At 36.0% G+C, this 27060-nt stretch overlaps 2 protein-coding genes across 3 annotated transcripts; one reads left to right on the top strand and one right to left on the bottom strand.

Moving 5' to 3' along the window:
• Positions 1–712: 712 nt before the first annotated feature.
• LOC136832495 (acyl-coenzyme A diphosphatase FITM2-like) lies at positions 713–13431 on the bottom strand. 2 transcript variants are annotated; one of them, XM_067093392.1, is made up of 5 exons: positions 13242–13431; positions 10617–10702; positions 7891–8096; positions 2926–3078; positions 713–1450 (listed from the first exon to the last, which is right to left on the bottom strand). In XM_067093392.1, exons 1-5 carry the CDS (start codon positions 13247–13249, stop codon positions 968–970), a joined length of 936 nt encoding a protein of 311 aa, XP_066949493.1. In that variant the 5' UTR covers positions 13250–13431; the 3' UTR covers positions 713–967. The 2 variants fall into 2 exon arrangements, with proteins under 2 accessions (XP_066949493.1, XP_066949492.1); XM_067093391.1 differs by lacking the exon at positions 13242–13431 and adding an exon at positions 12834–12901.
• A 3518-nt stretch (positions 13432–16949) lies between these two features.
• Positions 16950–26014, top strand: Arpc4 (Actin-related protein 2/3 complex, subunit 4). The gene is made up of 6 exons (XM_067093394.1): positions 16950–17062; positions 18747–18865; positions 20183–20335; positions 20928–20982; positions 22663–22833; positions 23031–26014. The coding sequence occupies exons 1-6, from the start codon at positions 17060–17062 to the stop codon at positions 23034–23036; spliced, it is 507 nt and encodes a 168-aa protein (XP_066949495.1). The 5' UTR covers positions 16950–17059; the 3' UTR covers positions 23037–26014.
• The last annotated feature ends 1046 nt before the right edge of the window (positions 26015–27060 follow it).

A 27060-nucleotide genomic window follows, 5' to 3' on the forward strand; every position in this document is an offset into this window, starting at 1 on the left:
AATTGTTTTAATATTGCTCGATTTGCCATAAAAGCTACATACAAAAATGTTCCAGATCATTGCAAGTTGCCTCAATTACTTGCTCAGCTACACCGAGTCAAAAAATTACTCTTGGAACTCAACAGACAAGCATACTCAGCGAAATGTTGGCAGAATACTCATAAAAATCTCACATTCTTTGTTGTCACAACCTTTACGCTGATTATTCTTCAATCACTTCCACCACCTGGTGATGAATGGGTAATTGAGTGGCTGACCTAAACCTCCTATTGATCAAAAACTAAGTGCCTCCTTGTAGCAGCATCATGGTAATCCGCAGTCGCTTTATGCTGCAGTTACTATCAGACCAGTTTAATATTTTGAGAGAATGTGGGAAACTTGTACAGCATCCAGTTACCAAAGCTGCCATTGCATTGTGGGACTACAGACAATAATGATCTCAAGGTTCAGCCTAGGCAACTAACTGCCTTATACAAAGATGGTGGTTTAATGATAACAACACACCCTCTCTTACAAAGTGGTAGCCTGTAGGAAGTGATGCAATGGACTTTTGTATTGCAGTAATCACAATGTGTTGCTAATTTTGTTATACCAGTACTGTTCAAACATTTGCAAGATAATGTTGATACAGTACCTGTGAGGTTACTGTACATGTTGAACAATAACAATGTCAACAGTACTTTAACATTCTTATGATCATGAAAACTCCTGATAAAAAAGTATTTCTTTATTTACAATCAGCATAGCAATGTAATGGCAAATAAAAAATACCAGTAAAAATATATTCCTTGTACAGTATTTACATCATACATCTTAAATTTCTTTGTAGGTAACCTGCAGAAACATTTTTACTTTATCTCTAAAACTTTAAGGACATTATGATAACAATTAACAATTTAACTTCAATAAATATTATTGCATTCGTTAAGCAACTCGTAACAACATCTGGTGAATCTGAGAACAATTTTCACAGTTTCTTTGGAAATATGAAATGATACAACAAATACCACATACATAACGCCAGAGCAGATCCTAAAACCTTCTCGGAGAAAGTATGATAGTAAATAGTCGTAATTACAAGCATAAAGTCCCACAGAACACATAAAACGAAAAGACCAACGTAACTTACCAAAATCAAAGGCCCCATAATAGTAAATTTAGTTTCTAGATGTAAAGCTTCATTGCGATCCAGCAACGGCCGGTCATTATCTTCAACAGGATTCTCCGCTTTTCTCAAATACCTTGAGAGCTGGAGGAAATACAGGCTTTCTTTGCTTTCCTCCATCAAAATGAGTACACAATATGTCATAAGATACGAATGCCCAGATATGTCAAAGGAATGATAGAAGTAACCATTGCGTTTTAAACAGTCCTTCTTGGTTATATCAAACACTTGTATTTGCTTGTGTAAACATGCTCCAGTATAGCTCTCCACCATTGGGAATATCATCTGAAAACAAAAACATCCATTATTTCAAACAAGAACTTTCACACACACACACACGACATTCTACAATGTAAAAAAAAGTCCAAAGACATCTACTATGTAATGAAGGTATGACGAACTGGTTAGAAAGGATTTGGATAAGAATAAACTTCAGAAGAAAATTAGAAAGATTAAGAATGTAGAAATATTATGTCCATCAAATCCAACAACTGATATGCTAAACAATAACTGAAGAGGAGGTACAGCATTTAAAAAATCTTATTGCGCCCTGACCTCGACAAGAGCAAAGTTGTGGCTTAAAGGCCTTTTAAAAAATTTCAACCCCCCACCCTAAAATGCAGGCACAACAATTTTGATAGCTTCTAACAATAATAGTAAATTCAAAGAAAAAGCAAGTGTGATAACCAAATACAAATTTGAGAGTGCATAGTGCACGTGACTGCATATATCAGCAGTCTTCCATCATATGACTGAGGCCAGAGGGAATGCATAAATAACATTTACACCTATGCTCACAGCCACCTGCAATATCAAACCAAACTTCTGTACAGTATTACACTGAAAATTACAGTACTACATAATACACTAAATGTTACTCAATAAAAAAAAAAAACTTTACAAAATATTTATAAAAATCTACAAAAATAGTAATAAATGCATCTACATCTATTCATCAATCCCACAACATTACACCTCCAAGCCAAGGAACATACCCATATCAATATAGTAAGCATTGTGATATTAAATGTAAGCATTTTTCAATATTTATTCTTTACAACATTTACAAGACCAATATTCACGTCCTTAAAATGGATAATCTAGAGAGATAATGAAAATGACTGTTTAAGATTCCTACTAAAATTTTACTTATTAACATAATGTGGCTATTTCTATCAAATTTATTCACAAAATTTTCAATTGGCTATATGGGAAACCCATTTTGAGGCATCTTATTACAGAACAGTCAACATTTAAATACAATCTCTGCCTGCATTAACAAATCTAAATAACTGTATGCAGACAACTCCAAATCCTATTAATTAGTATACTGTATTTGAGTAACAGTCTGGAAACCCTAGTATTTCAAAATCAAAATATCTTCTTTATTGCAACCTTAGTTTAAAAATCTATTATTGAGTACTCTAAGGTATACAGAATTGACATCAAATAACATACTTATTGGTCATGTAGATGTAAACAACAGATTTTGAAAATGGCTATTCAACTCTTGGTGACTGACTGCTCTATGTTGGCCTCAGCAAGAATGGTTTATGGACCTTCTACCTCTGGTAGAAGACATTCTGAGGACCTTGCAAAAGTTGACCAGACTACTTTAACATTATTTCTGGATGTTTCATAGAATCCTGAGTACAATTAATTTTCGAGAGGGCTCCATATGATTGATGGGTTTTGATGAAGCAAACGTGCACTTATTCTCAATACAATTTGCTGACTCAACAGCAGTCACCTGCACTTACCGCACACCAGACATAGAATATAAGGGTGGTGACGACGTATCTGACACAAAGGCGACCAAAAATTGGGAGTGGCTTCTTGTGAATAGGCAGCGACAGTATTCCATACAAGGCAAAAACACTTGAAGTCCACAGCCAACCAAGTTTTACAAACACCTACAGTTAGGGTAAAGTAAAACACAGGCATTAATTACAAACTCAGACTTTGAAAATCTCATGACAGCTTGAATGGTAGATGACAATGTTGTTTTTAAGAGTACAAAACTGCAGCAACATTATTTAATATCTCATAATCTACATAATCTTAATTAAGGAAAGCTAGAAATGCATTAAATCATTCCTTATTTGTGAAAAATTTCACAATTATTTATTTCTGTACAGAAATTAATAGTCTAATATCACATTATAGTTCTAGTATTACAAAAAATGCAAGTTTAATGTTACATTCAAAATGGTGTGGTATGTTTCATAGATATGACTCTACTTGTACAAATGACATGACACTCAAAAGGCAGTAAAATGAAACTGAATTACCACTGAAAATGAGCAAAGCATTAGTATAAATATGGGGGGGGGATATCTTAGTAGGAAAGAGCTTTTGATTCACCTGTCAGTCACACACACACACACACACACACTCTTTGCTTCCCAATCTTTGACTCCAAGATGTGCACCAATGTATGGAAAAGGAAAGGGGGGAGGGGCTCTCTGAGTAAAAGAAACAATCTTTAAGAAGTTTAATACACTCACATGAATAAGAAACCTATTACCTTTTCCTAATGTACGAAGAAGAACAACTTTATAGGGGTAATTGTCACCTGACCTGTTCCACTGTCTTCTTAATTACTATTATTACTGACACTTCAACATATTAATGATGATGTTTCGTACTGATCTGGTTGGTATCTGCTAGTACACCCTGGTCTTTGCAACATTTTTTTTTTATTCCCTTAATGACTATCTATGAGTTCCCTAACCTATCCATGATAACAAGATCAAGACAAAGAGAGAAAGAAACTGTGTTGGTGGAAATACCCAAATGCACCAGCTCTAGAAAATATCAAAGGGGACGAGGAATTAGCAAATAAGGATACAGTAATTATTTCACAAATCTAACTACTGAAAAGAAGTTTAAAAACATATGTCAACTGAAAACATATCATGCTGTGTAACCTAGTACCAGCTGTTAACATTTTAATACTAAGAGCTCTCTCTCTCTCTCTCTCTCTTTCTAACTTCTCCACAGATCAAAAACTGTTAGTCCTGCTGTCAGGTAAACACCCTCCAGTTTACATTTTATTTATATCTAAAAGAGAATGCTGACAATAATGATTCAAGAGTAATGACAAGAAGTTAACTCAAAAATACTGTATCTACAATCGAATCCAGAACTGACTGTTTCAGCACTCTTGAACTATTGCTTCAATTGTTTAAATGACGATTCAACTCAAGGCCTACTGTCTTTAAGTTTGTTATGGTATTATTAAAAAAATTCTGAATTCTGTAATTCACACAAATACATCCGAGAGGGAGACAACACTTTCAGGACTGTCAATTTCCTTCTGAATCAAAAGTAAGCCGTGAACACTGAATGCAAAGTTTTTTAACCAGTACTAAAAACAGCTTACTTACTGGTAGAAATTAAATTAGCAGGGGATGGTTCAATACTTCAAGACATGCCATGATCAATATTCCAAGGTATCACAAGAAAAATTATCTAAAAAAAATTCCATGCAATGTTTGGCCATCTCTTTAGGATAATATCAATTCTAACAACCAATAGATAAGTATAAAATATAAACATGTTAAATATCACATGACAACACCTGAACACAAGGAAAAGATAAAAACTTATAAACACAAATGTAAAATTCTTAAAAAAATGGAGAGGAAGGCTTTTCATCTGCAAGAGTTTAATAAAATAATTAAAATAAAAAACAACAAAAACTTGTCACAACACAAAACCTAAAGCCCTTGATCAACTAGAAGCAACCTACACAAGAATAGAGAAGTTTTTTGTTGCAAACCTCTAATTTTATGCAAATCACTATTCAACATTTCATTTGCTCCAGTTAGACTTGAATGGCAAATTTTTCATGCCAACCACTCTGAATTCTATGTTAATATAACAGTGTTTTTATTTTGTTCCAAAAGAATTACAATATTTACACAGGCCTACTTTCATGGTCTTCACAAATCCTACACTCTTCATTCACAGTCTTCTTAAAGAAGACTGTCATCCTTAGGTTTCACAATGAAAGAGCCTTAACTTTTAGTGACAAGTTTGCTGGCAACAAGCTCCGTACTCCTAAACTGAGCATTTATTATATTTTAGTACTAAAAACCATCCCTTTCTGAATGTCTTCAGTTATGTAACTTCCTTTTCTAAATAAGTTCAAAAATACATGAAATAATTAATTTCCCAGTCTGTGCATCAGGGTTTCAAAGTTTCACTAGCAACAGAAAATGGTCACTCAAATTGTGTCTACTGGTCGGTAAAAACCTGCTCACTTTGCTCCCTAGAACTTGATCGGCTATTGCCTTTCCTTAATTGACTGTCGCTCTATTTTGCTGTTTCAGCCTCTATCACCCACTTTTTCTTTCTGGTGATGTTTTTCATTTCTAGCTTAGAGCAAGACAATAATTCATAGCAGAGTACTGTACTAGTATGGGACAGGTTTATAAAAGTATGAGTCATAGCAAGCAGAGTACATTGGTGTTTCCTAGCAAACCAGTAAAACAAGTTAACTTAAACACTCATGAGTGCAGCACACCGCTCACTGTCTGTGATGGTCATGTATGTTACTGTTATTAGTACCAACACATGTACACAAACCTGGGAAGCATTTGGGAATTAAGAGTAGTACTGCAATCCTCTGCCCACAACAAATTCTCCGCCATTAACTGACACATTCAAAGGAGATTTGGTGCTGCCTTCGTTTATGAGATAAGCAACTACGGTGGGATTGCCTGACTTCACACCAACCACTTTGTCAGGGAGGTAGCTAATGCTTGCACAGCTAGTAGTATTACCCTCAGCTCTAGAAAATCCATATACAGGCTTATTTTCATCAGCAACCATAGGCTTGATGTTAACAAATCTTGTACACGGGCACCCCAGGCTTCCTTTGAAGCATTCACAGAGTAATGAGTTTGGAGCAGAAGCCAGGGGAACCTCTTCTCACAGGTCCAGCCAAACTAGCCAAAGAGCTAGGTCTGTCAGGACCCTTCCAGAGGGAAGAATAGGGAAGATGTTCGGCTGATCTACAGAAGACCAGTGTTGGTTCCATTTCGAATGCCCAGATCTTAGTCTGGCTTAGCTATGAGGAAATAGTTTTAACGGGATTTGCATTCAAACAAATACTTTTTACAACAAAGTTACTCTTCATTACATACCCATAAGTTTACACAAATTGCCATTCTTTCTCCCTGATTCTTGTGACAAGTGCAGACAATACAGGAGACTGGTTTGCTCATTGGGTGTGCAGAAACAGGCATATATAAACTGATGGGTTTGTATTAAGCCTGTTGACCTCTTGTAGCTATTACCCAGACTACAAAAAAAAGGGGCTCTTGCCTACTGGAAACAGCTGTATAAGTTGCACGACATGCTGCTAGCCACCCAGAAGGCAACCTTCTTTTTATTTGCGAGTGAAGTGTCTATGATTTATGAAGACCATGAATGAAGCAATGTAACTTATTGGTCTGTATTTAAGAAAGTAATTGTTTATGAAAATCTCACTTTCCAACTGTGTAAACCCTCATTTCACATATTTATCTAGTGCAAACAGGGAGAGCAGACCATTCAAATGACCAAAAATTACAGGTTAGGAACAAATACCCTAAAGGCGGGTAGACTTCCAGTTTGCTTACCACTTGCCCCTATTATTCAGCAACCTGATGAATCCAACTTGTGGGGTTGAGAGAATATCCTATTTATAAAATATTATAGATGTTTTGCATAGTTAATTAACAAAAAGACACTGCAAAATATTTATGCTTCACATATACAAACCAAGTTTAACAAGTATATGTTGGTTACAGTCAGCCCAAGCCTGAATTCTCAAATAAAATATAATAGCAGTTAACAAAAAGAGTGAAAAAGCCCAGCCAATTTTTCACTCATAATGAGTTCAAATTTAATTATGTTTTGGTACTCAAGTCCAGATGGTGTTGTTCAATGAAGATAAAAAACTGATAAAGAGACAATATCTGGCCAAATCAGCTGATGATGATTATAAAGCCACTTATTCAGGGAGTGGGAGATTATTAAAATGGTTTTGCATAAAAATAATTCTTGTATTCCATTACTAACTCTACTGAGTGAGATGCTACAATGTAACCTATATTATGTTGCTAGCAAATGGTATATACACTGTGGAAATACATCATTAAATCATATAATCATTCATCAAAACTATTAGGGTGAGACAGACTAAAGATGTAAATTACAGAATGTTATGTGGTACCACATCCTCAGTCAGTAAATACTACTGAGTCCCAACTGGTGCACTTCATCATTCTGGAGTGGTTTACTTTCTGTGCCATTGAAAAATAAATTACATGTAAGATTCTAGGAGTTATTTACTTTGCACTGTGAAAACTAAATCAACACTTCTGCAGACCGTTAGAAAAAAATTACATGGAAATGACTTTGTACTGCACACATTTCTTAACACAAAAAGAAAACTAAATCAACACTTCTGCAGTCTATTGGAAAAAAAAATTATATGGCAATGACTTTGTACTGCACACATTTCTTGCTACAAAAAAGAAAACTACATAAATCAACACATCTGCAGTCTATTGGAAGAAAAAATCATATGGTAATGATTTTGTACTGCACACATTTCTTACTACAAAAACACATCAATCAAAGTGAAAAGCACAACGGTTTATTGTATGACAATTTCTACCGAGATGAATGACAACATACTAGCATAAATGCAAGAATAACATCATACTAACCTGATTCAGTGTGCTGTGTTTGCCTGTTAAAAAGTCCAAGTGAGGAGGATGCGTTTCCTTCAACATCGAAAACAACCAGAGTGAAAGTGCATAGTACATTATCTTCCATTTCGGAGAAATATGCAGGTACGTATTACACCAGCAAACTGCACTCTCCCATACTCCCGCTGCAGATGTGCCTGGGTTCTTTGTATTCTTCAAACCACCTGAAGAAAGAATGTTTCTATCATAAAACTTTCAATTCAATTTCAGTGCTTCCCATTTTACATACACTGTACTCATATCATAGCAATATTATCAGCCAAACTGCAATCCTAGTTGAAAGAGCAAAATGTTTCATGCTCTGGGCTCTAGCAAGGAAAGCAGTCCAGTACAGAAAATGCAATACAGAAGTAATGAATAAACTTTATGAGAGAGATAATAAATAAAAACAAATAAGACAAAATTAGTCTGCTATTTCAAAAAAAAGCATTCACACCTAGTTTGCATTTCCCAGTATGAAATCTGAAGTTATTACAATTCAACCACACGATTAGAACAATTGTATAATATGAGTATGAAAAAAACTTTCATAAAACTTTGCATAACTGACCCTCGCAAAAGAAAATTCAAGAAAACTGCAGTCAATTACAAATCTAGTACTATGCAGTGTATAGTATAATCAGAAGATCTGAAAGTAAAAGATGATAGCATTATAAAGGCTTTTATAAAGCATGTGCAATGAACTAATCAAACATTGTACCACAATAAAGAATAAGAAATTTACCTGAACTCATGTTTTTCTCCCAAAAGTCAAGATAAAAGTCATTTTTTGGAGACCACAGCATGGAACAATATTCAAACCATAGCACAACAAAAAAGGGAAAACATTTCCTCACAACAGAGAGGTCTCCAAAAATACTTGAAAGACTTTCTTAATAGGCCAAATTTTAGCCCAACTAAAGAAGAAATGGGCACGATATGTTTCTCAAAAATGAATTTGCAGTCAAGAGTCACATCTAGAATAACAAAATGAGTTGAATGTTTTAACAGCATGAATTTACACACATAAAAGTTTAATAGAAAAATAAAATCACCAGTGTGTTTAATGATGTATCACCAAGTAGCATGTGTTCTGACCTCAAGTTTGTAACAATAAAGTTGCCGTTTCTATAAAACTTTACACAAACTGGGACACATCAAACATATCCACAAGATACCTCCCACCACACAAAGCCCATTTGCACATCATTTGCAAAACAAGCTATACTAGCCGCACAATGTGACCCATGAAAGCTTGGAAAGAGAAAACATACAAATTTAGTCTTTTCCACTTCTAGGCAGAACAAATACATATCCCACTCACAAACATACAGACAAATAAAAACTGTGAAAGGTAGGAAAGAATGTGCCAGTTGGACCACATCTATCATTCTTTTTCAACATTAAAACCTTCATTATAACTTCATTTTTGATGGGTTAAAGGAGAAAGAACCCATCTTCAATACACAACAATACTGAGGAGGCCCATTCTTTTCTATCCATTAAGAAAATCTTTTAAATATTCCTTATATGAACTGGTTACAACACAAGTTCACACATCACTGTCTTTCTGACACTAAACATACATGAACTTGAATGCTTAGGAAAGCCTACTCCGCTTTACAATGGAAGTGTGACCCATGTTTACTTGAGGGGTTTGGGAAAACCAAGGTAGTACATCTGGATCATTAATCAAGTTGTTTATATGACAGTTCAGAGATGGCATGCACTCCTGACCTCTGCAGAAAAAAAAAAAAGAGTACGAATAAGGGCAAACACCAAAAGAGGATATGGACCTATCACACTTTTCCATGCCCTGAACCTTTAAGGAGAATCATCAGGCATAATAAATTTTAGAAGAATCATAATCAAAACAAATAGCCCATAGTTATGAACCATCAGAAAAAGAGATACATGGGTAAACTTCAACAACAGTCATACTGAAGAGAAGTAAAAGATGTCTGCTCAAAGCAGATGAAGAAAAAGTGTTGCTATTAGTTAAATCACTCACCTACTGCCAGTTAACCACTTTGTTACCAAGCTTCGACTAACACACCAGCTTTTGCCAAAGGCAATCCATACAAAAGAAAGGTTTGCATCCTCGTAGGAACAAATAAATCTCCTAAACCTTCAATTCTTAGTGTTCTTATCCACAAGTAATCTGAACGTACATGCAAGTAAATGTTAACTCATCATCTGTTGCATCTCAAAAACAATACAGTAAGTCCCCGGGTTACAATGGGTTCGGCTTATGACGTTGCGAGCTCATGACGCTTTTCAAATATATTCATAAGAAATTATTTCCAGGTTTATGACACATATTCCAGGGTTATGACACTTACGACGCCGAGCTGACAAAAGAAATATGGCTCCAAATTGGCAGAATAATAAAAAATTTTGAGGTTTTTTGATGAAAAACTCAATAAAAAATGCAGGTTACGTAATTTTCAAGACACCCAAAGGATTAAAAGTAAGGTATTCTTACGATTTTGGACGATGTCTCGTCTTACGACAATTTTCGGCTGACAACACAGCATAGGAATGGACCACCATCATAAACCAGGGACTGCCTGCAGTTTGCTTAACCATGCCTCAAATTCTCAAAACTGTCCATTAGCACCAACAACAATAATTAACAAAAGCTGTTAAGCAGTCAACTCAGCATCTTAATGAAAACTAATAAAACTAATTTTAAAATAGCTTACCATCTTGTGAGTCTTCAACGGCAACTGAATGTGAATTGAACATGCTCCCACTTCTCAGTGGTGGTCGTGCTTTAACACCGCCAAGGCTGAAGGAAAAGATAATCAGACTATCAGTGAAAAGTCAATAGAATGGTGTAACTATAAAACTTTACTTAAAATCTAATACTAATGAATGACTACCAAATACCTTAATAAATTTCAACACAGTATTTGTGATACTTATACAGAACAAATGTTTTATACATGTCTACCAAAATTTTTAAAGATACAGTAGTTGAAGAGTTCCAACATCAATTTTTAAACATTTTACGATTCATTAGTTATAAAGGTATTAATATACAGGGGGGTGTTTAAAAATCATCTTTAAGCTCAGTCGGGTGAGAGACAGTACAGTATATCGAATCACTAGTTATAAAATATAGTTTTCAAAAAAATGAGTTAAGCCAAGCTGACTAAGAGTAAGGCTTCTGTTTCTCATCTTCCAAAAGCTTTCAATCCTTAATTCTGTCTACAAATCAGTCAGAGACATATTAAGCATTTCTTTAATAAAAAAATTGGATTGTAATTCTAATAGTGACTGAAACTCAGACACCCAGGAAGCATGTATAAACTGCTTTTGGGCCACAAATATGATTAAATAGAATTTTTTTAAGATATTCTTTTTTCTTCTATACAGTATCTTTTATTTGAGTACTGCATTCCCTTCCCCAACTCAAAAACAGTCATTGGAGCTTGGAAAGTTGCCACCCTTGCTGGATGACCCATATGCTGGCTTTATCGTGTCATACAGCCAAAAAGAAAGTGTTTTTGGACACTTACATCTTGTGCCTGCCTGTACTACAAATAGGTGCCAACATTCGACCAAAGATGCCTGGTCCTATTCAAGCGGTAGCACAAAAATTGCGCTGGGCGCAAACGTGTGTTATCTAGATCGCCATGAATGGAGGGGATTAAGAAGCTCTCAAAGTTCTTACTGGGAACAATTTGGTTTTGACTTCTTGTACAATCTCAGCAATGAAAATGAATGAGAGAGAGCCTCTGAATGCTGGAGTTGGTAAAAAAAGACTTTGTAGTGTAGTACGCCCACTTGTTTTGCAAAGGTTGATGCTATACACACCGCCCATCTTCCTCATGAACTGGAAGTTACCGAACCACAGGGACACTGTAGTAGTCTTCTCTTTCACCACTCAGGTTAGGTGAGGGATGGGGATTAGAGGGAACAAATCACTCCTGCCTAAGTAAGGACCCAGTACCCTAAGTTAGGTTAGGGAAAATTATATTGGGCCGCATCATTGTAGCCTACTTTTCCCTGATTAAGGCACTCTAGGTCAGGTTACTTGGGGGATCTAGGGAAGACGATGCCCTCCACTCGACCTTTCCGACTGATGCAATGCATTCATTCTTGTTTTTACCCTCGCCTAAGCTTGTATATAGCCTATCAACCCATCAGGCTCAACTAGCCTGACATATAAAGACATCACAGGCTTAATTAGCCTGACAAAAAGGCGTCATAGGTTTAAGCCGCCTAACATAAAAGTGTCACAGGCTTAACTAACCTAACATAAAAGCATCACAGGATTGCCCTAGCTAGCCTGACATAAAGGCATCACAGGTTTAACAGGCCTGACATAAAGACATCACATGCTTAACTTGCCTGACATAAAGGAGTCACAGGTTTAACTAGACTGACATAAAGGCATCACATGCTTAACCAGCCTGACATAAAGGTATCACAGGGTTAACTAGCCTCACGTAAAGGCATCACAGGGTTACTCAGCCTGACATAAGAGCACCACAAGCTTAACTAACCTTACATAAAGGTGTCACAGGTTTAACTAGCCTGACATAAAGGCGTGAGAGGTTAACTTGCCTGATATAATAAAGGCTTCCCAGGCTTAACTAGCCTGATGTATAGGCATCACAGGGTCAACTATAACCTTACATAAAGGCTTCCCAGGGTTATCTAGCCTGATGTATAGGCATCACAGGCTTACCTAGCCTGACAAAAAAGGCATCACAGGCTTAACTAGCCTGACTTAAAGGCATCACTGGCTTACCTAGCCTGACATAAAAGGCATCACAGGCTTACCTGGCCTGACATAAAGGCATCACAGGCTTAACTAGCCTGACATAAAGGTGTCACAGGCTTACCTACCCGGACACAGAGGCATCACAGGCTTACTTAGCCTGACATAAAGGCATCACAAGCTTACCTACCCTGACATAAAGGCGCCACACATTTAACTTGCCTGGCACAGGCTAAAGGCGTCACAGGCTTAACTAGCCTGACATCAAGACGGCACAGGCTTAAGATAACTCGTCGCGACAACAAAACCCAATTAATTATAGTAGCAAAATCCCTATGAACAAGACAAGCCTTAGAAGCTTAGGCTTCCTATATCACAGAAATATCTGCAGGCTAGCCTAACACCTTAAAGAAAAAACACCCATTAAGCCTGAGCAATTAAAGCTGCACCTAAAGACGCGTCATTCAGGTCCATAAGAACACCTACACCGTAATAACCGAAGATCCCTAAAGAAATCCCGCTGGCTTGGGGTACCTTCGAACTCGCACTGTGAAGATAAAAAAAGAATGCCCAAAAAAAGAGGATTAAAAAAACTCACGTAGACATGAGGAGGATTCCGTGAAGAGGTGTGACCTTAAATATATTTCTTTTTTAATCCCCGTGGTGAAAGGAACAGCAGGTAATCCGCAAAGAGTTCGTTTAGTCACTCTCTCGCTCTCTCTCTCTCTCGTCATCTCATTGGCACGAAGATCGTGCCAAGTCCAGCCTGCGTCACCCAGTACATCACTGCAATATTATTCACTCTGCAGAAAATAATCTCTCTCTGTTGCTACTAGTTCTTCTCGCTCAGTAATAATAATCTCTGTTATGTGAGTTCTTCTCAGTCGATAAATAATCTCTAATTCTCTATTCCTTAAGCTCTTCTAGTTACTTTCTTATCCATTCTTCTCACTCAGTCAGTAAATGAGCCAATAATAATTATAAATAATCTCCATTCTTTAAGTTCTTCTCGCCTAACAGTTTTCACTCAGTAATGAATAATCTCTTTTCCCTAAGTTCTTCTTGCTCAGCAGTAAATAGCCTAAATATCCATTCCTTGTTCTCACTCAGCAGTCAGTAATCTCTATTCCTTAAGTTCTTCTCACTCAGCAATAATTTTTTTTATAAATAATCTCCATTCCTTAAGTTCTTCTCGCCTAACAGTTTTCACTCAGTAATGAATAATCTCTATTCCCTGAGTTCTTCAAACTCTCTTGTTGTTCAATTAAGTTTTTATTCACAATCCCAATTGCTGATTGCTTGGTGATATTTATTTAGCTTCTGCATTTAGTTAAAGTATGGCTGTCTATAATGTTTTCTTTTTTATATTTCAGTAACAAGGGGTCGTTCCTCTGTAATCAGAGATAGTAATCAGTTGATAACATTTATTAGTCCCAGAAAGATAAAGTTTTGACGGTTAGCGACAGTCGGCTAGAAATGTTCTGCTAATCAACTAACCGTTTCACGTGACTGAATATTAAGGAAACGTTCTTCCACAAACGTTGTACTTATTCCTCCTCTGTTGTTAACCTGCTGGATTACTTTCAGTACGTTGATTCATCGCGAATTTACCTGTATAGTTCATTTAATAAAGAAGTTCTCTACTGAGATGAAGAAAGATTGACACGTTTGACAATATTCATCTGATTCCATTCTACCACCCTACCCTAGGAAAGTATTCTTTTGCCCTATGAACTTGTGGCTAATCTTGTAGAGAATACGCATGATTCATAGATGTAGTACTCATTTTTATTCGGAATATAGACAAATTCATTGTGGTTATTTAATCTTATACGCAACACAAGCAAAGCTGTGCAATGAAATATAAAACATCATGTCCGTTTCTGACTTATGATCATCATTTGGTCCATCCTGCAGGGCCCCATTTATACTTGTCAGGAACAGACAGAATTTTTTTTAATAACATTCTTCCGCGTCATATCTATTGTTGAATGAATATGTCTCTAGTCTTCTTATACTCTCAGACTTTTCACATCTTTTTCGTCCTTGGAGAAACTTCATGAGTAGGCTTGGTTGATGTGTATTCAAAACCCCTTGTCCATTTTCTTTGTTGCATCTAGGCTCCAGTAATCTATATTTACCGAATTGGTGGATGAGTACTGAAAGCCCTTTTCACCATATCTTCGATGACATCTCGGCTCCAGTAGGCTAATCAGTATTTGCCAATTATTCTACGCTTATTTAGGGCACATAATAAAAGGGCGTTTGCTGCGTCTGTTCGGCTTTAGCTGCACTTATTTTTAGCCCTTTATACTTTGTTTCTGTTCCCGCTTCTTATATTCAATCTTGCCGTCCAACCTCTCTAACTATTACTTCTTTGTATAACTGTTTGGATATCTCTGTTTGCTTTCCAACCACTCCAATGCCATCTTTTCACTGTCTGAAACTCTGACTGGCCGAAAGTGTCCCAAAGCTTGGCTTGGCAGCCTGAATTTCATAAAATCTTACGACGTGCATTTATGACCTCAGTGACGCTTCTCTATGAAATGTGCTCTTTATCACGGCGTGCGTCAAAACATACATTTGACACTCGGTTCTTACTGGAACAGGCAGCCCATGAACTTATGAAACTCAATATGCACCAACGTTACCTTGTCCAGTGGGGTATATTCATTTGAATATCTCGTTATTTAAACCCTGTAGCTTCTTAAGTGCACTGATATCTTGATCCCTGATATACATTCATTGATGTTTCTAGAAATCAATGAAGTTCCTAAGCGAGGAATCTTTGTCACATCAGTTTCACTGTGGATAATTAAAGTGTGTGTGAGTGTGCAGGTTAAATGTTTCTCAAACCACGAAGAATGGACCATTAATATTTCTGGTATAATGTATAACATCCAGTTACAATGGGAATAAGAAATTCACGAAGTAAAGCAAAGCTTTAACTGATAATGCACGTTTCTACCTGGTGGTTTACAAGGCAGAAAATTATTGAAGTTAAATGAAGATAACCCAGAATGAGTATTAACAGGCTCGAAAAAATGCTTGGTCTTAATGATAAAAAATATTAGAGATGTATACACTAAAAAATGATTGTGCATAACTATGTTATCACAAGATGAAGCTACTGTAACATTTTCTATGCTGGTAGACCACAATATTTATATACTTTAGAACCTATCGGCTTTAATTAACGAAGCATTCAAATCACTAATGAAACAAATCCCCCATAGGAGAGGATCGCGTTGATCCTTATCGAGCTTCATAAGTTCAGGGGCTACTAATTCAAGACAGAGCTGACTGTCAAACGTGCAGGTTGTGGGACATTTACAGTCTTTGTGCCCCATACCTCGTGAAGCTGTCAGTAGCATTGTTAACAGAATTTTTCTCACCAAAATTAATTATATAGTGCTCCCTCGACGATCCTTTTCTTACAATGTTCAACGTATTAATACGTCTGTCTCTTGAAATTTTGCCGATTGTGCATAATTTTTCCCCTTTCAGCGACTGGTTTAGTACTTAGTAGGCTGCACAAGTTCCCCATTCTATTAAATGTAACACTTTCGGACTTTGGGGGTCCTGTAGTATTTTAATTGTGCTATCTTTGCTAATTATAGAACATGCATCGTCAGATGTTGTGAAAATTAGATGGAAATACGACAAATCGTCGTTGAAGGTAAGGGAAACTTTAAAAAAAAGTTTTCCTGAATGCTTCTGTTGTTCCAGTAAGTAATTGCTAATGTGTAATTCATTAACATCTAAGGCTTCCCTACCTCGTCGGGCATTGCATGAGGAATGTTAACTTCTTTCCCAGATAAAAGATCAAAATAACTCAAGTTAATTTTGTTCTCTCTGTCTAAGAAGGAAATCCTATTATTTATGGTCTTTCCACTGATAATGCTTTTGTTTATAAGTTTGAATTTCGCGGGCATATCCTACATCCGTCACCTAAATCACTACTTTACATTAACAATTAAGACAGTTTCGTGATTATTTATATTTTGATATTAATGACCTTATATTCTGTTTAGAAAGGGTGAAATTTAAAGAGAATTATTTTTCCACCTCGAAATTATGAGTAGACATGTAAACAATCATATGTTGCGTTCTTTTTCCTGACACTGGCTTCGTTAGGAATTGATTATTCTTTTATTTATCACAGAGCCACGTGATCCGGTACAAGATTGCTTTGCACTTCAAATTTCTGCATTTATCTCTTATGATTAAGAGCACTTAACGAATATGATTCATGATCATTTCTTTAAAATACATTTGGACCTACTTTCCCTTTCTAAGTCAAAGACTGAAACCGAACAGACCGGGTGTACTCGAGATAAGTGACAGGAAGCCCACCACTGGTCGGGAGATTTTTCATCTTTATTCTGCTGCTGCTGCTTGTGTAGATAATTGAAAATGGTATGATTCGTAGATTTAATACAACAATTGGCATCAGTTCTAGTGCAAAAGAACGTTTGATGGGTATGAGCTGGGGAAATAGCAAGCGTGTGGGTGGGACGTCGTTTACGGTGGCTGTGCTTACGATGAAAGCAACCCCAATGAATCATAAGCCAATAACCTCGCCTACCTTGACTATCATCTGTTTTTTGCAATGGGTTTCTTATTTCGGGAGTTGGATTTTGTGTGGATGAGGGTAGAATAGGCGAGGTACTGGGGTTACTAGCTTTGGCTAGATTAGGGCTATACCGGTAGGCTAGTTTGATAATTATTCCCATGCCTTTGCTAGCCAGTAGTGGGTTTATGGTTATTAGTAGAATATTTGTGAGAGTAATATTTCAAAACGGGGATAGTTTTGGAAACTACGTGAGCAGGCTCTAACATCACCTCCAAGTGGAAGCTTAGTCCGTATTTCCAGTGTTCAGTGATATGTGGCTGGTGGGGGGCGGTATCAAGGGTGGACGAAGCCTCCCTGGCCAGGTCTGGGCACAATTCTCTAAGTCAGGTTAGGCCAGGCCACGGAATTTTGGGAAGGTTAGGTTTTATCATTGGCAGAACTTGTGTCCGTTGTTCCCTGCCGGCTCTCAGATTAATTCTTAACAAATAATTCTGCTATGCACAGTGTCTTGTCGGCTGTTTTGGGGATTCTATGCACCCCAAGCCAGGCCATGGCACATCCCGCGGAAATACCATGGACAACTCTTATGCTGATTTACCTTAGATCTAATGTATTTATTAATATGATGGAGTAAAATTTCCACTGTAATTATCATGTGTTTAATTCATTTTAGCCTGTAGGCAAGGTTAGATAACGTTGTATAGCCTAAATGTTCGCAATTGCTTATTACTGTATTATAAATTTTTCTGTATTTTTTTTACATCTCTTACTATTATTTTAACTTGTAAACAAACAATATGTTATGTAATATTTTGATAATTGAAGAGCTTTTTTGTGACTGCTTATTGTGTGTTTTATGTTCATTTATCATAGGTTAATGGGTAAAATTTTGCTTGTTACCATTATTTCATATCATCCCTCAACCTCCCTACTTATGTGAACAGACAGAAAACTGATAACAGTAAATGCATGAACCATAGTTCACCCTGAAAGGGAGGGGTCAATAGATGGTACATGTAGACTAACTAGGTAAAATTTTTTGTGTTTATACTCTAGATTTAATTTACCTACCAAGAAACCAACTGATGAAAAATGTAGTAAAAACCCTTTGAAATTTGCTGTCCTTATTGCAGCAAATTTTCTGTACAGGTCGTATGCTGTATAGCATTCTTCATCAACATATAATTATTTATGCATTTTTTCTTAAATCCATTTTGTTTCTAAAAGCAAGGGAAGGGAGTTATGATGGCTGAGTTCCCATGTAGCCATTGTGATAAAGCATAATAACATTCATGTACAGGAATACTTATGAACAAGCTGGATTCCTTGCTACCTTCCCTAATGAAAATAATGTATGCAAACAAGGGAAATGCATGGTAAAGTATATGTCTTTCCCTCCATCAGTGAGTTGCCCTTTAATGGATTTAATTTGTCTTTGTTTTGAATTTTATATGGTGGAGACATATCTCCCCCCAAGTATACAAGTGATTTGTCATTGACAGTAAATTTTTTTTCTCTCTCTTTTAGTCTGCTACTTTGCGTCCATATTTGAATGCTGTCAGACATACGTTATCAGCTGCTATGTGTCTACAGAACTTCAATTCCCAAGTAGTAGAGAGGCATAACAAACCAGAGGTTGAAGTTCGGTAAGTAGCATTACAATTATTATACTGTTGTTAACTAATTAGGAAGCTGCTCTTGTCTTGAATAGTTTATGTAGTCTTAGAATTATCAGATAGTTATTCCATGTTTAAACTCAGTTATGTCTGCCGTAGAAGTAGCAGATAAGTCACTTTTATATATTGCCAATATTTGGTAAGAGGAGCACCAAGGTGTTCATGGTGGGTCATTGTACTTAAATTTTCTGATAGTTGTTGAATTGTAAGCTAGTGATAGTGGTATAAATTCTGATAATTATCTTTTCCCGTAGAGGGGTATTGCCATCAGTTCACCTCATGCCGTGCACTGTAGGCATTACTTAAGGTTTTTGCAGCATGCCCTCAGCCCCTAGCTACAACCCCTTTCATTCCTATTACTGTACTTCCATTCATAATCTCTTTCTTCCATCTAACTTTCCACCCTCTCCTAACTGTTGTTTCACAGTGCAACTGTGAGACTTTCCTCTTATTAAACCTTCAAACCTTTTTACTGTCAATTTCAGATTCAGTGCTGAATGACCTCAAAGGTCACAGTGCTTGGCTTTTGGCCTAAGTTCTATATTCTATTCTAATCTATAATTATCTGAGCAGTTTATCTTACATTTTTGTCACAGCAACATCATAATGGTAATAATACAGTAATAATAATAATAATGTCAAAAGACATCAGGAATGGACTGCTGAAATATTGGGTATTAAGAATGATAGAACAGGAAATCTGTATGGTGCAAATGTTTGCACCTATTTCAGGTTCCATTTAATTGCGAACCTGTTGTTCTGTAGCTTGACTTGTAGGCATGACCCTACACTGTATTTGGCTGAATTTAGGTAGTACACTGTGTTTATGTCAAGTTATATTTATTCAGAATAATGCCCATCTATTTTGTTTGCAGTACTCTATACTGAGGCACTTAAAATTTCTGTGTAATTTTAGTTGGGGAGAGGGCAAGAGTTCTGCACCAAGTAAATTATTTTTGTGAGCCACTAAAGTCCTAGTTATGTCTACAACCACATGTTTTTCAATTATAATAGTTAAATGCCAGACTTGTGCAGGGATAAAGTTATGTCAGATGTCAGTAACATTAAAGCTTTTCAAAGTCTGATCTTTACTGTCTCTTTTTTTTTTGGCTCTGTAAAAGGCGTACCTGACTAACTTGAATGAATAAGTATCCATTAAGCTGTCTTGATCTGTGGCTGTTGATTTAAGCCTGTAAGTATATACTGTATTAGTTGAATTTTAAACAGTTTGTTATTTTTTATTTGAAAGTACAGCATGTAAGGAGTCTAATATTCTCATTTTTACAGGTCAAGTAAAGAATTACTAATGACTGCTGTTGTTGTTAGTCGCAATGAAAAGGAAAAAGTGCTAATAGAACCATCTATAAATTCAATTAGAATATCAATTGCCATTAAGCAAGCTGATGATATTGAGCGCATTCTGTGTCATAAGTTTATGAGGTAAGTATAGCGAGTTGTTATTTTGTTGCTTTTATATAAAAGGGGGTTGGCCAAGTTTGAATAGGGCGATAATATTTCTCCCAGAAATAAAGAACATCTTATGCATAAATTTTAGCTTAAAAAATCCATTTCCTCATCCAGTTAGTATGTAACTTTGTGGTAAATGCCTCTGTGCTCTATAGGTGAGGGTATTATAAAACATTGATTATTTTAACAAACCCATCTTTTTTACAAAATTTTACATGCCCTTCATATTGACCCTACTCTTACTTAAGGCAGAAGGTAAGAAAATACTTTGAATGATTTTACTGCAATTGGAGGGCACTTTGGTGCCTAGATGTGCAGAAAACAGATGTGCTCTTGTGCTTTTAAACTTGTTTAGTAGTTAAAAAGTTAGGTATCTACAAATTTATTCTTTGTGTTGAAAGTTCTTACGACATTCCAGGGGAAGTATGATGGGTCTGCTAGATTTTAGAGACAAGATTAAAGAGGGAGTCAGAGTTTTGAATGCAAATATGATGAATCAGTTGTTAGATCTGATTATTGCTGCATTTCAAATTTTTTTTATTAAAGATTATCTTTCATTTTACAGGTTTATGATGATGAGAGCTGAAAACTTCATCATTCTGAGAAGAAAGCCTGTTGAGGTAAGCAATTTTTTATAAGAAACACCCAAATTTTTTTATGTATTTTGTCACGGTTTAAAGCATTTTGCAATAGTGTTCTCTCTCCCTTAATATTCCTAAATGTGTGTATGGCTAGCACTTTTGTTTTTGCAATTTAGAAGAGGCCGGGAAGAACTCAGAACAATTATTGATGCAATACTAGAAACAGATTTTAATTAAGAGACATTATTTGGGTTAAGGTGGTGTGCTGTAGGCATCACTTGAGGGTCTTTGCAGCATCCCTTCGGCCCCCAGCTGCAGCCTCTTTCATTCCTGTTACTGTACCTCTGTTCATATTCTCCTTTCATCTTACTTTCCACCCTGTCCTAACAATTGTTCCATAGTGAAACTGCGAGGTTTTCCTCGTGTTATGCCTTTCAAACCTTTATACTGTCAGTTTCCGTTTCGGCGCTGAATGATCTAACAGGTCCCAGCGCTTGGCTTTGGCCTAAATTATATATATTCTATATATCATTGATGGTTTGTGTTGAAACATTAATTTTTATATCCCATCATCTTGTCACTATGCCCCCTTCTTTCTGTATGAAACAGTGAGGAAGGTAGTTGATACCTGCCAGTGGGTTGATGGTGTGCATGTTTGTTAGGATAGTTGATACCTACGTGTGGACTGACAGTGTGCATGCCTGAACAGTTGCCATTAGCTTATGTAATAAAAGCTTAATTCTTTGAGCCTCTTTTCTCAGTTCTTATGGAGGTTTGGTGCCTGTAGGATGATTTTTTCATATTCTCTGTCTGTTTTTACAGCTGTGTTTTTTATTTCCAATACATGTTCTCTGTAGTTGGGCTGTAGGGAGACTAAAAGTGCCAGATCAAACAGTGGGCAGGCTATGAGATTTTGATATGAAATAGACTGAAATTGCTCATGAAAGTAAGTAAATTATGGTCATTATTGCTGTAATGGACATGACTCATGGTATCCTAGTGAAGCTAGGTGAAAGGGTTTGTTGATTTGAGAATAAACTTGAAGAAGAATATTAGGAGTCAGGTAGCAGATTAGTGTGGGACATAATAATGCCCGCTGGGCTCTTGTGGGCACCAGAAGAGTTAGAAGACCCCTACCTGTTTGAATGAGACCCGTGAGACAGAAGAATGGAGATGAGTGCTTGTGGAAAGATAAGTGGCAGAATTTCGTAGAGGTCATTTACATTTTACAAAACTGAGGCAATTATTAGTACTGTTTTATTGTTGAGTAGTTTTAACAAGACCATGGAGGGACATTGCTAGACTCAAAAGGGTTTGCTTAAGGCTTTGTTCTCCAGGGAGATTGAAAATTGAAGCAAGATAAGATTAAACAGCATGGTGGAAGAGACCAAAGGGAACATGAAAAGTAACCAGTAGAAAGCAATAAAGCTATGGGGTGTAAACAAACAGCAGGCAATAGGTAATGAACTATGGGTCAGATATAAACAGCAAAGATAGAACAATTTACAGTGCAACATGTAAGGTACATTGTGGTCACTTACCCTGTGGAAGGGTTATGTTGTCACTTTAGCAAGTTTATTTGGTTAGTGATAGGCTGTGATAAGGCAGCTTTTGGTGTCTGCAAATCTAAAATGTCTGTAAAACTTATTAACAAACAAAGTATCTTTGACATATCTTTGACATGGTTTACTGGTAATATTCTTGTAATATTCTTTGCAGGGTTATGACATTTCATTCCTTATCACAAACTTCCACACAGAGCAGATGTTTAAACATAAGCTAGTAGACTTTGTTATTCATTTTATGGAGGAGATTGACAAGGAAATTTCAGAGATGAAGCTGGCAGTAAATGCAAGGGCAAGAGAGTGTGCCATGGAGTATTTAAAAAGAGTAAGTAAATTATTTGATTTTCTAAACGGGTGTATAATAAATATGAAATATTTGTGAGATACTTATTCCAAATTCTGAATGTGTCAGCTTTCACCTTTCAGTGCTTAATTTTAAAGATAAAACTTCAGCAACGCAGTGGTTGTTTGTCACTGCAATTTTTGGAACTTTGGTAACGGTAATTTTCAATTTTTCCCCAGTTTTGAGTGACCTGGTCCTGAGGCTAGTGCTGAAAAGATGGAGTGAACTTCATTTCCCACAAGATACTTGTGAAGTGTATCAGAAATATCACCTTAAAGTCATCTCTCACTTCATGCTCATTGCCCTTTGATTTTATTTGATATCTTGGGTGACATCTCTTGTGGTGAAAGCGGTATTCATTTTTCTATTCCTGTGATGTGTCAAGATAGTATAAGGAAAGTGGCAAAGCTGTTGTAGGTGATGATTTTGTTTTTTGTTTTAGCACAAATTCTTCATTATAAAACTATATATTTTCCAGAAAAATATATATATTTGGCTTTATGTATTTTTGGAAGTTAGAAGGGCAGTGGAAATCTAGTGAAATGCTGAGGGAGGGCAACCCATTCATAGTGTTTTGTTTTATTTATCACACTTGTAATATAAATCATTCCATGTTTCCCCTTGAGATATTAATCATCACAGTCTATTGCAATATTGTTTTAATCTAGTTGTTGCTGAGCCATCTATTGCCAATTGTAATTTAGATGCGTTCACTGAATAAAAAAGATAGGGAAGGTTAGCTGGAAGTGATTTTATCCACTTCTTTAGAGGGACTGTTGGAATTTACCTATTTTTTCAAGTGAAGCTCAAACAAGGTACTGTGAAGCATTGTATTGTATGCAGTCATGATGCAAACAAGCTTAGTCTCTATTGATGCCAAATTATGCCAGTAGTTTATGTAATGTGATGGCTACCAGGAAGTTGTATTGCCAAAATTATTATAAATTACCGAATTTGGTGAGCTTGAGTAACAAGAAGTTGTACTAGATTTGTAGCATTGTAAATGTGAATTCTCTTGTGGATTTTACTTCAAGAAATATTGCTTTGGAAGTTAATCGTCATTTAAAAAAAAAAAAAATTGTTTGTAAAGGTTGGATAGGGTATAGCAGATAAAAATGTGGAGATAAACAGGCTTGTGTTTGTGTGTGTATGTGTGTGTGTATGTGTTTGCATTTGAAGTTTGAGGATATTAAAGGAAATTATGTATTTCTTCTGGAGTGTTTGTGAAGAGCGATGAGAGAATATATTAAGTTGGCCATCCTCTAGCCTGGGGCAACAATTGTTATAAGAAACTGATGCATTTTTACTTTTGACAGTCAAATATACAGTATATTTATATTCATTCTTACCCACAGAGTATCTGATTGGTATGTAAATGTATGCATTAGTCTCATTTTGCTGTATCCATGTGAAATATTGAACAGTAATTATCAGGAAGGTTTATCGCTGTGAGTACTTTATATGGCCATGCAAGTAAAAAGTGTGAAAATATTCTCTGTAGTGTTTTTTGTTTTAATACACCAGTGTAGCACAGATGGACATTCTTGTATTAAAGAACCACCACTAAAATGATTTTTGACAGAATTTTTTTTTTATTAGTCAACAGGACGGTGTATCTTGCATTTTATGTCCATTTTTTTTTTCATTAGGGAATGCTGTTGTGTGTTGGGGCTGATGTATTTTTGTCTCTATGTAATTTTTCATGAAATGCTTTTATTCGTTCATTTAAGAGTATCTTAATGAAGACTATCAACCCTTTTAGATTTTGGTTCCCAATGATGTCATGAAAATTTCATCCCCTGAGATTCCATTAACATCAGTGACATTCTCTGTAGAAAAAAAATCTTTTGACAAATTGTGAGGATGTAGGGATGGTTCAATCCCTTCCCCAAGATAACCAGATATTCAAAAAGATTTATGAAACCAGTTTTAGATACTATATTTATAGAAGTTTATGCCTGTTTTCCCATGTTTTTGTATGCAATAATAGGCTTATAAAATGTATATAACTGGAAGGGAAATATACTGTACATCATTGTGCAAAAAAAAAATTAAAAATTTTTAAAAGATTTTTTATTCATGAAAAGTAGTTACGTTTGTTCACAGATAACTGTAATATGTTATTTTAAGGTTTTATTTGTTTCTTTCATTTGGAAATGTCTCACAGACTTACAATGATTAAGATTCCAAATTTGACCAAAACCAGCATTGTCTTAAAAAATTATTTTACAGTGCGTGATAAAAGAAAATCGTCACCAAGCTCAGAAGCATGAAGTCACCAAGGGTTGATAATATTTGAATAAAGATTATCATTGATGCAGGTAAAATAGGCAATACAGTGATTGTTGGTGAAGCTGTGTAATTTTAGATCAACTACAGTATTATTATCTTGATTTTAAGTTGATTTGCATGAGGAGATTCATCTGATTTCAGACTTATGAGATTGCATTTTCTAAGAGTACACCTAGTGAAGAAAGTCATTGATTATCATTGGAAGTAACCTGTCTCCACGAAGGTGTTTATTTTCGGCTTGCTTTTGAAACTGGTGGAAACTTTTCGGTTTACTATTCATCACTGAATATATGGAAAATCCAACTGCAGGTTGTTTGCAACATATTGTACTTCAGTATTTAATGCTGTGTGTGTAATTTTTGTAATATCTTTGCTTAAATTAAATTATATCATCGCAGATTTTCTCACATGTTCCATTGTTGTTACGCAAGGCAATACTGTACAGTTCTTGATACTAAGAGGCCTTACATGAGAATGAGATGATTGTTCATTCATCTACATACTGGTCATGCAACGAATTTAGTTAAGCACTCATTGGGAAGGCTTTAAAAAAAAAGATTTGATTCTGTTTAATTCAATAATTATCCTGCCAAAGATTTTTAATATGTTATGATTTGTGATGCTATGAATTTATTCCTTTGTCACTATTGGTGTTTTGGTCGTCTTGAGCCAAACTTTCAAGCCTTTTTGAGTGCATTTTGTTGTATTAGTTTAACCTTGTAAGCCATCATATTTCTGTTAAATACACTTTTAATTACATGTAATTATTTGACTTGTTGTTTTGAATTTCTGTTATATTTAGATGATTTATAATGTATTCAGTTCTTTTGAATGCACGGAGAATTAGAAATACAGTGTTGCCAGTTGTCTAGTTTCATGTTTTACAACCTAAGATGCTATAGAATACAGTGTTGCCAGTTGTCTAGTTTCATGTTTTGCAACCTAAGATGCTACAGGTGAAATGGCCCTACGTGTAACTTAATCCCCCCCAGGATTAAAACTGAAGTTATGTACTGAGAAAAGTAATTCTGTTCTGTGATGTTTTAGTATAAATCTTTCTCTTTTCATCAAATTCTTACTTCTTCGTTAATCAAATACCATCACGTCTTTTTCCAAAGAACCTGGCTTCGTAACTGTTGAGTCAGTGGAAAGCAAAATGGTGGGAGTTGTGGGGTAAAAAGAAGTTAAATGTCTTGTCGTGCCATCTCTCCATCATTTACAAATGCTTCAACATCAGTAGTTCTCAAGACTGCGGAAGGTTAATGATGTGTCAAGAGGATATAAGAGCCTAAATAATAATTTTTACATCAAGCAGACAAATGTAAACCATGAATTTCGTCATGATTAGCAAGGTAAATACAGCTGTGATTTGTTTATATAAAACGCAACACACTTTAAAGTTAGACCTCATACCAATAAATCTCCGTAGGGGGGGCTAGTGCTGTCCAGGGGCGTCAAGGGCGGGCCAGAACTGGGACGGCAACTCCCCCAGGACTCAAGTTCCCCCCCCCTCAACTAGCCCCCCCCAACACCCCCAAGCCCCAAGAAGTAGCAGCGGGTTTTCCATTATTCCTACCGAAATTCAGATGTGTTACCACATTAAGTTATATCTGTCTATCTGCCTATCTATCTATGTCTGTCTGTCTATCTGTATATCTATCTATCTGTCTTTATTTCTCTATCACACACAATGTTTGTTTGTCTTCCTATTTTGCTTAAATACCTTGCTCATGTGGTTTCAAAATCACATAAAATAGCTCAAAATAAACAAAAACCCAGGTTAGGCTCGCTTCGCGCGCCAAACCATCTTTGCCCCTCCCAACAAAAATCTGAAATGACGTCCCTGCTCACAATCTTAATAAAAAATCTGTGCCCGTTATTCGACTAGCTTGCTGTGCCTGTCGAATAAAATTTTGT

The sequence above is a fragment of the Macrobrachium rosenbergii genome, chromosome 50 (assembly GCF_040412425.1).
Source record: "Macrobrachium rosenbergii isolate ZJJX-2024 chromosome 50, ASM4041242v1, whole genome shotgun sequence".
NCBI lineage: Eukaryota > Metazoa > Arthropoda > Malacostraca > Decapoda > Palaemonidae > Macrobrachium > Macrobrachium rosenbergii.

Bases quoted from the DNA above. Each gene is read 5' to 3' on its own strand.
- LOC136832495 (XM_067093391.1), bottom strand. From the start codon at position 12,856: ATGTGTGGCGCCTTTATGTCAGG. The intron at 10,703-12,833 runs GTAGGTAAGCTT...CTTTTCCTTCAG, and splicing joins TGTGGCGCCTTTATGTCAGG to CCTTGGCGGTGTTAAAGCAC. The intron at 3,079-7,890 runs GTTAGTATGATG...CCCTAACTGTAG, and splicing joins AACACAGCACACTGAATCAG to GTGTTTGTAAAACTTGGTTG.
- Arpc4 (XM_067093394.1), top strand. The intron at 18,866-20,182 runs GTAAGTAGCATT...TCATTTTTACAG, and splicing joins AAACCAGAGGTTGAAGTTCG to GTCAAGTAAAGAATTACTAA. The intron at 20,983-22,662 runs GTAAGCAATTTT...TATTCTTTGCAG, and splicing joins TGAGAAGAAAGCCTGTTGAG to GGTTATGACATTTCATTCCT.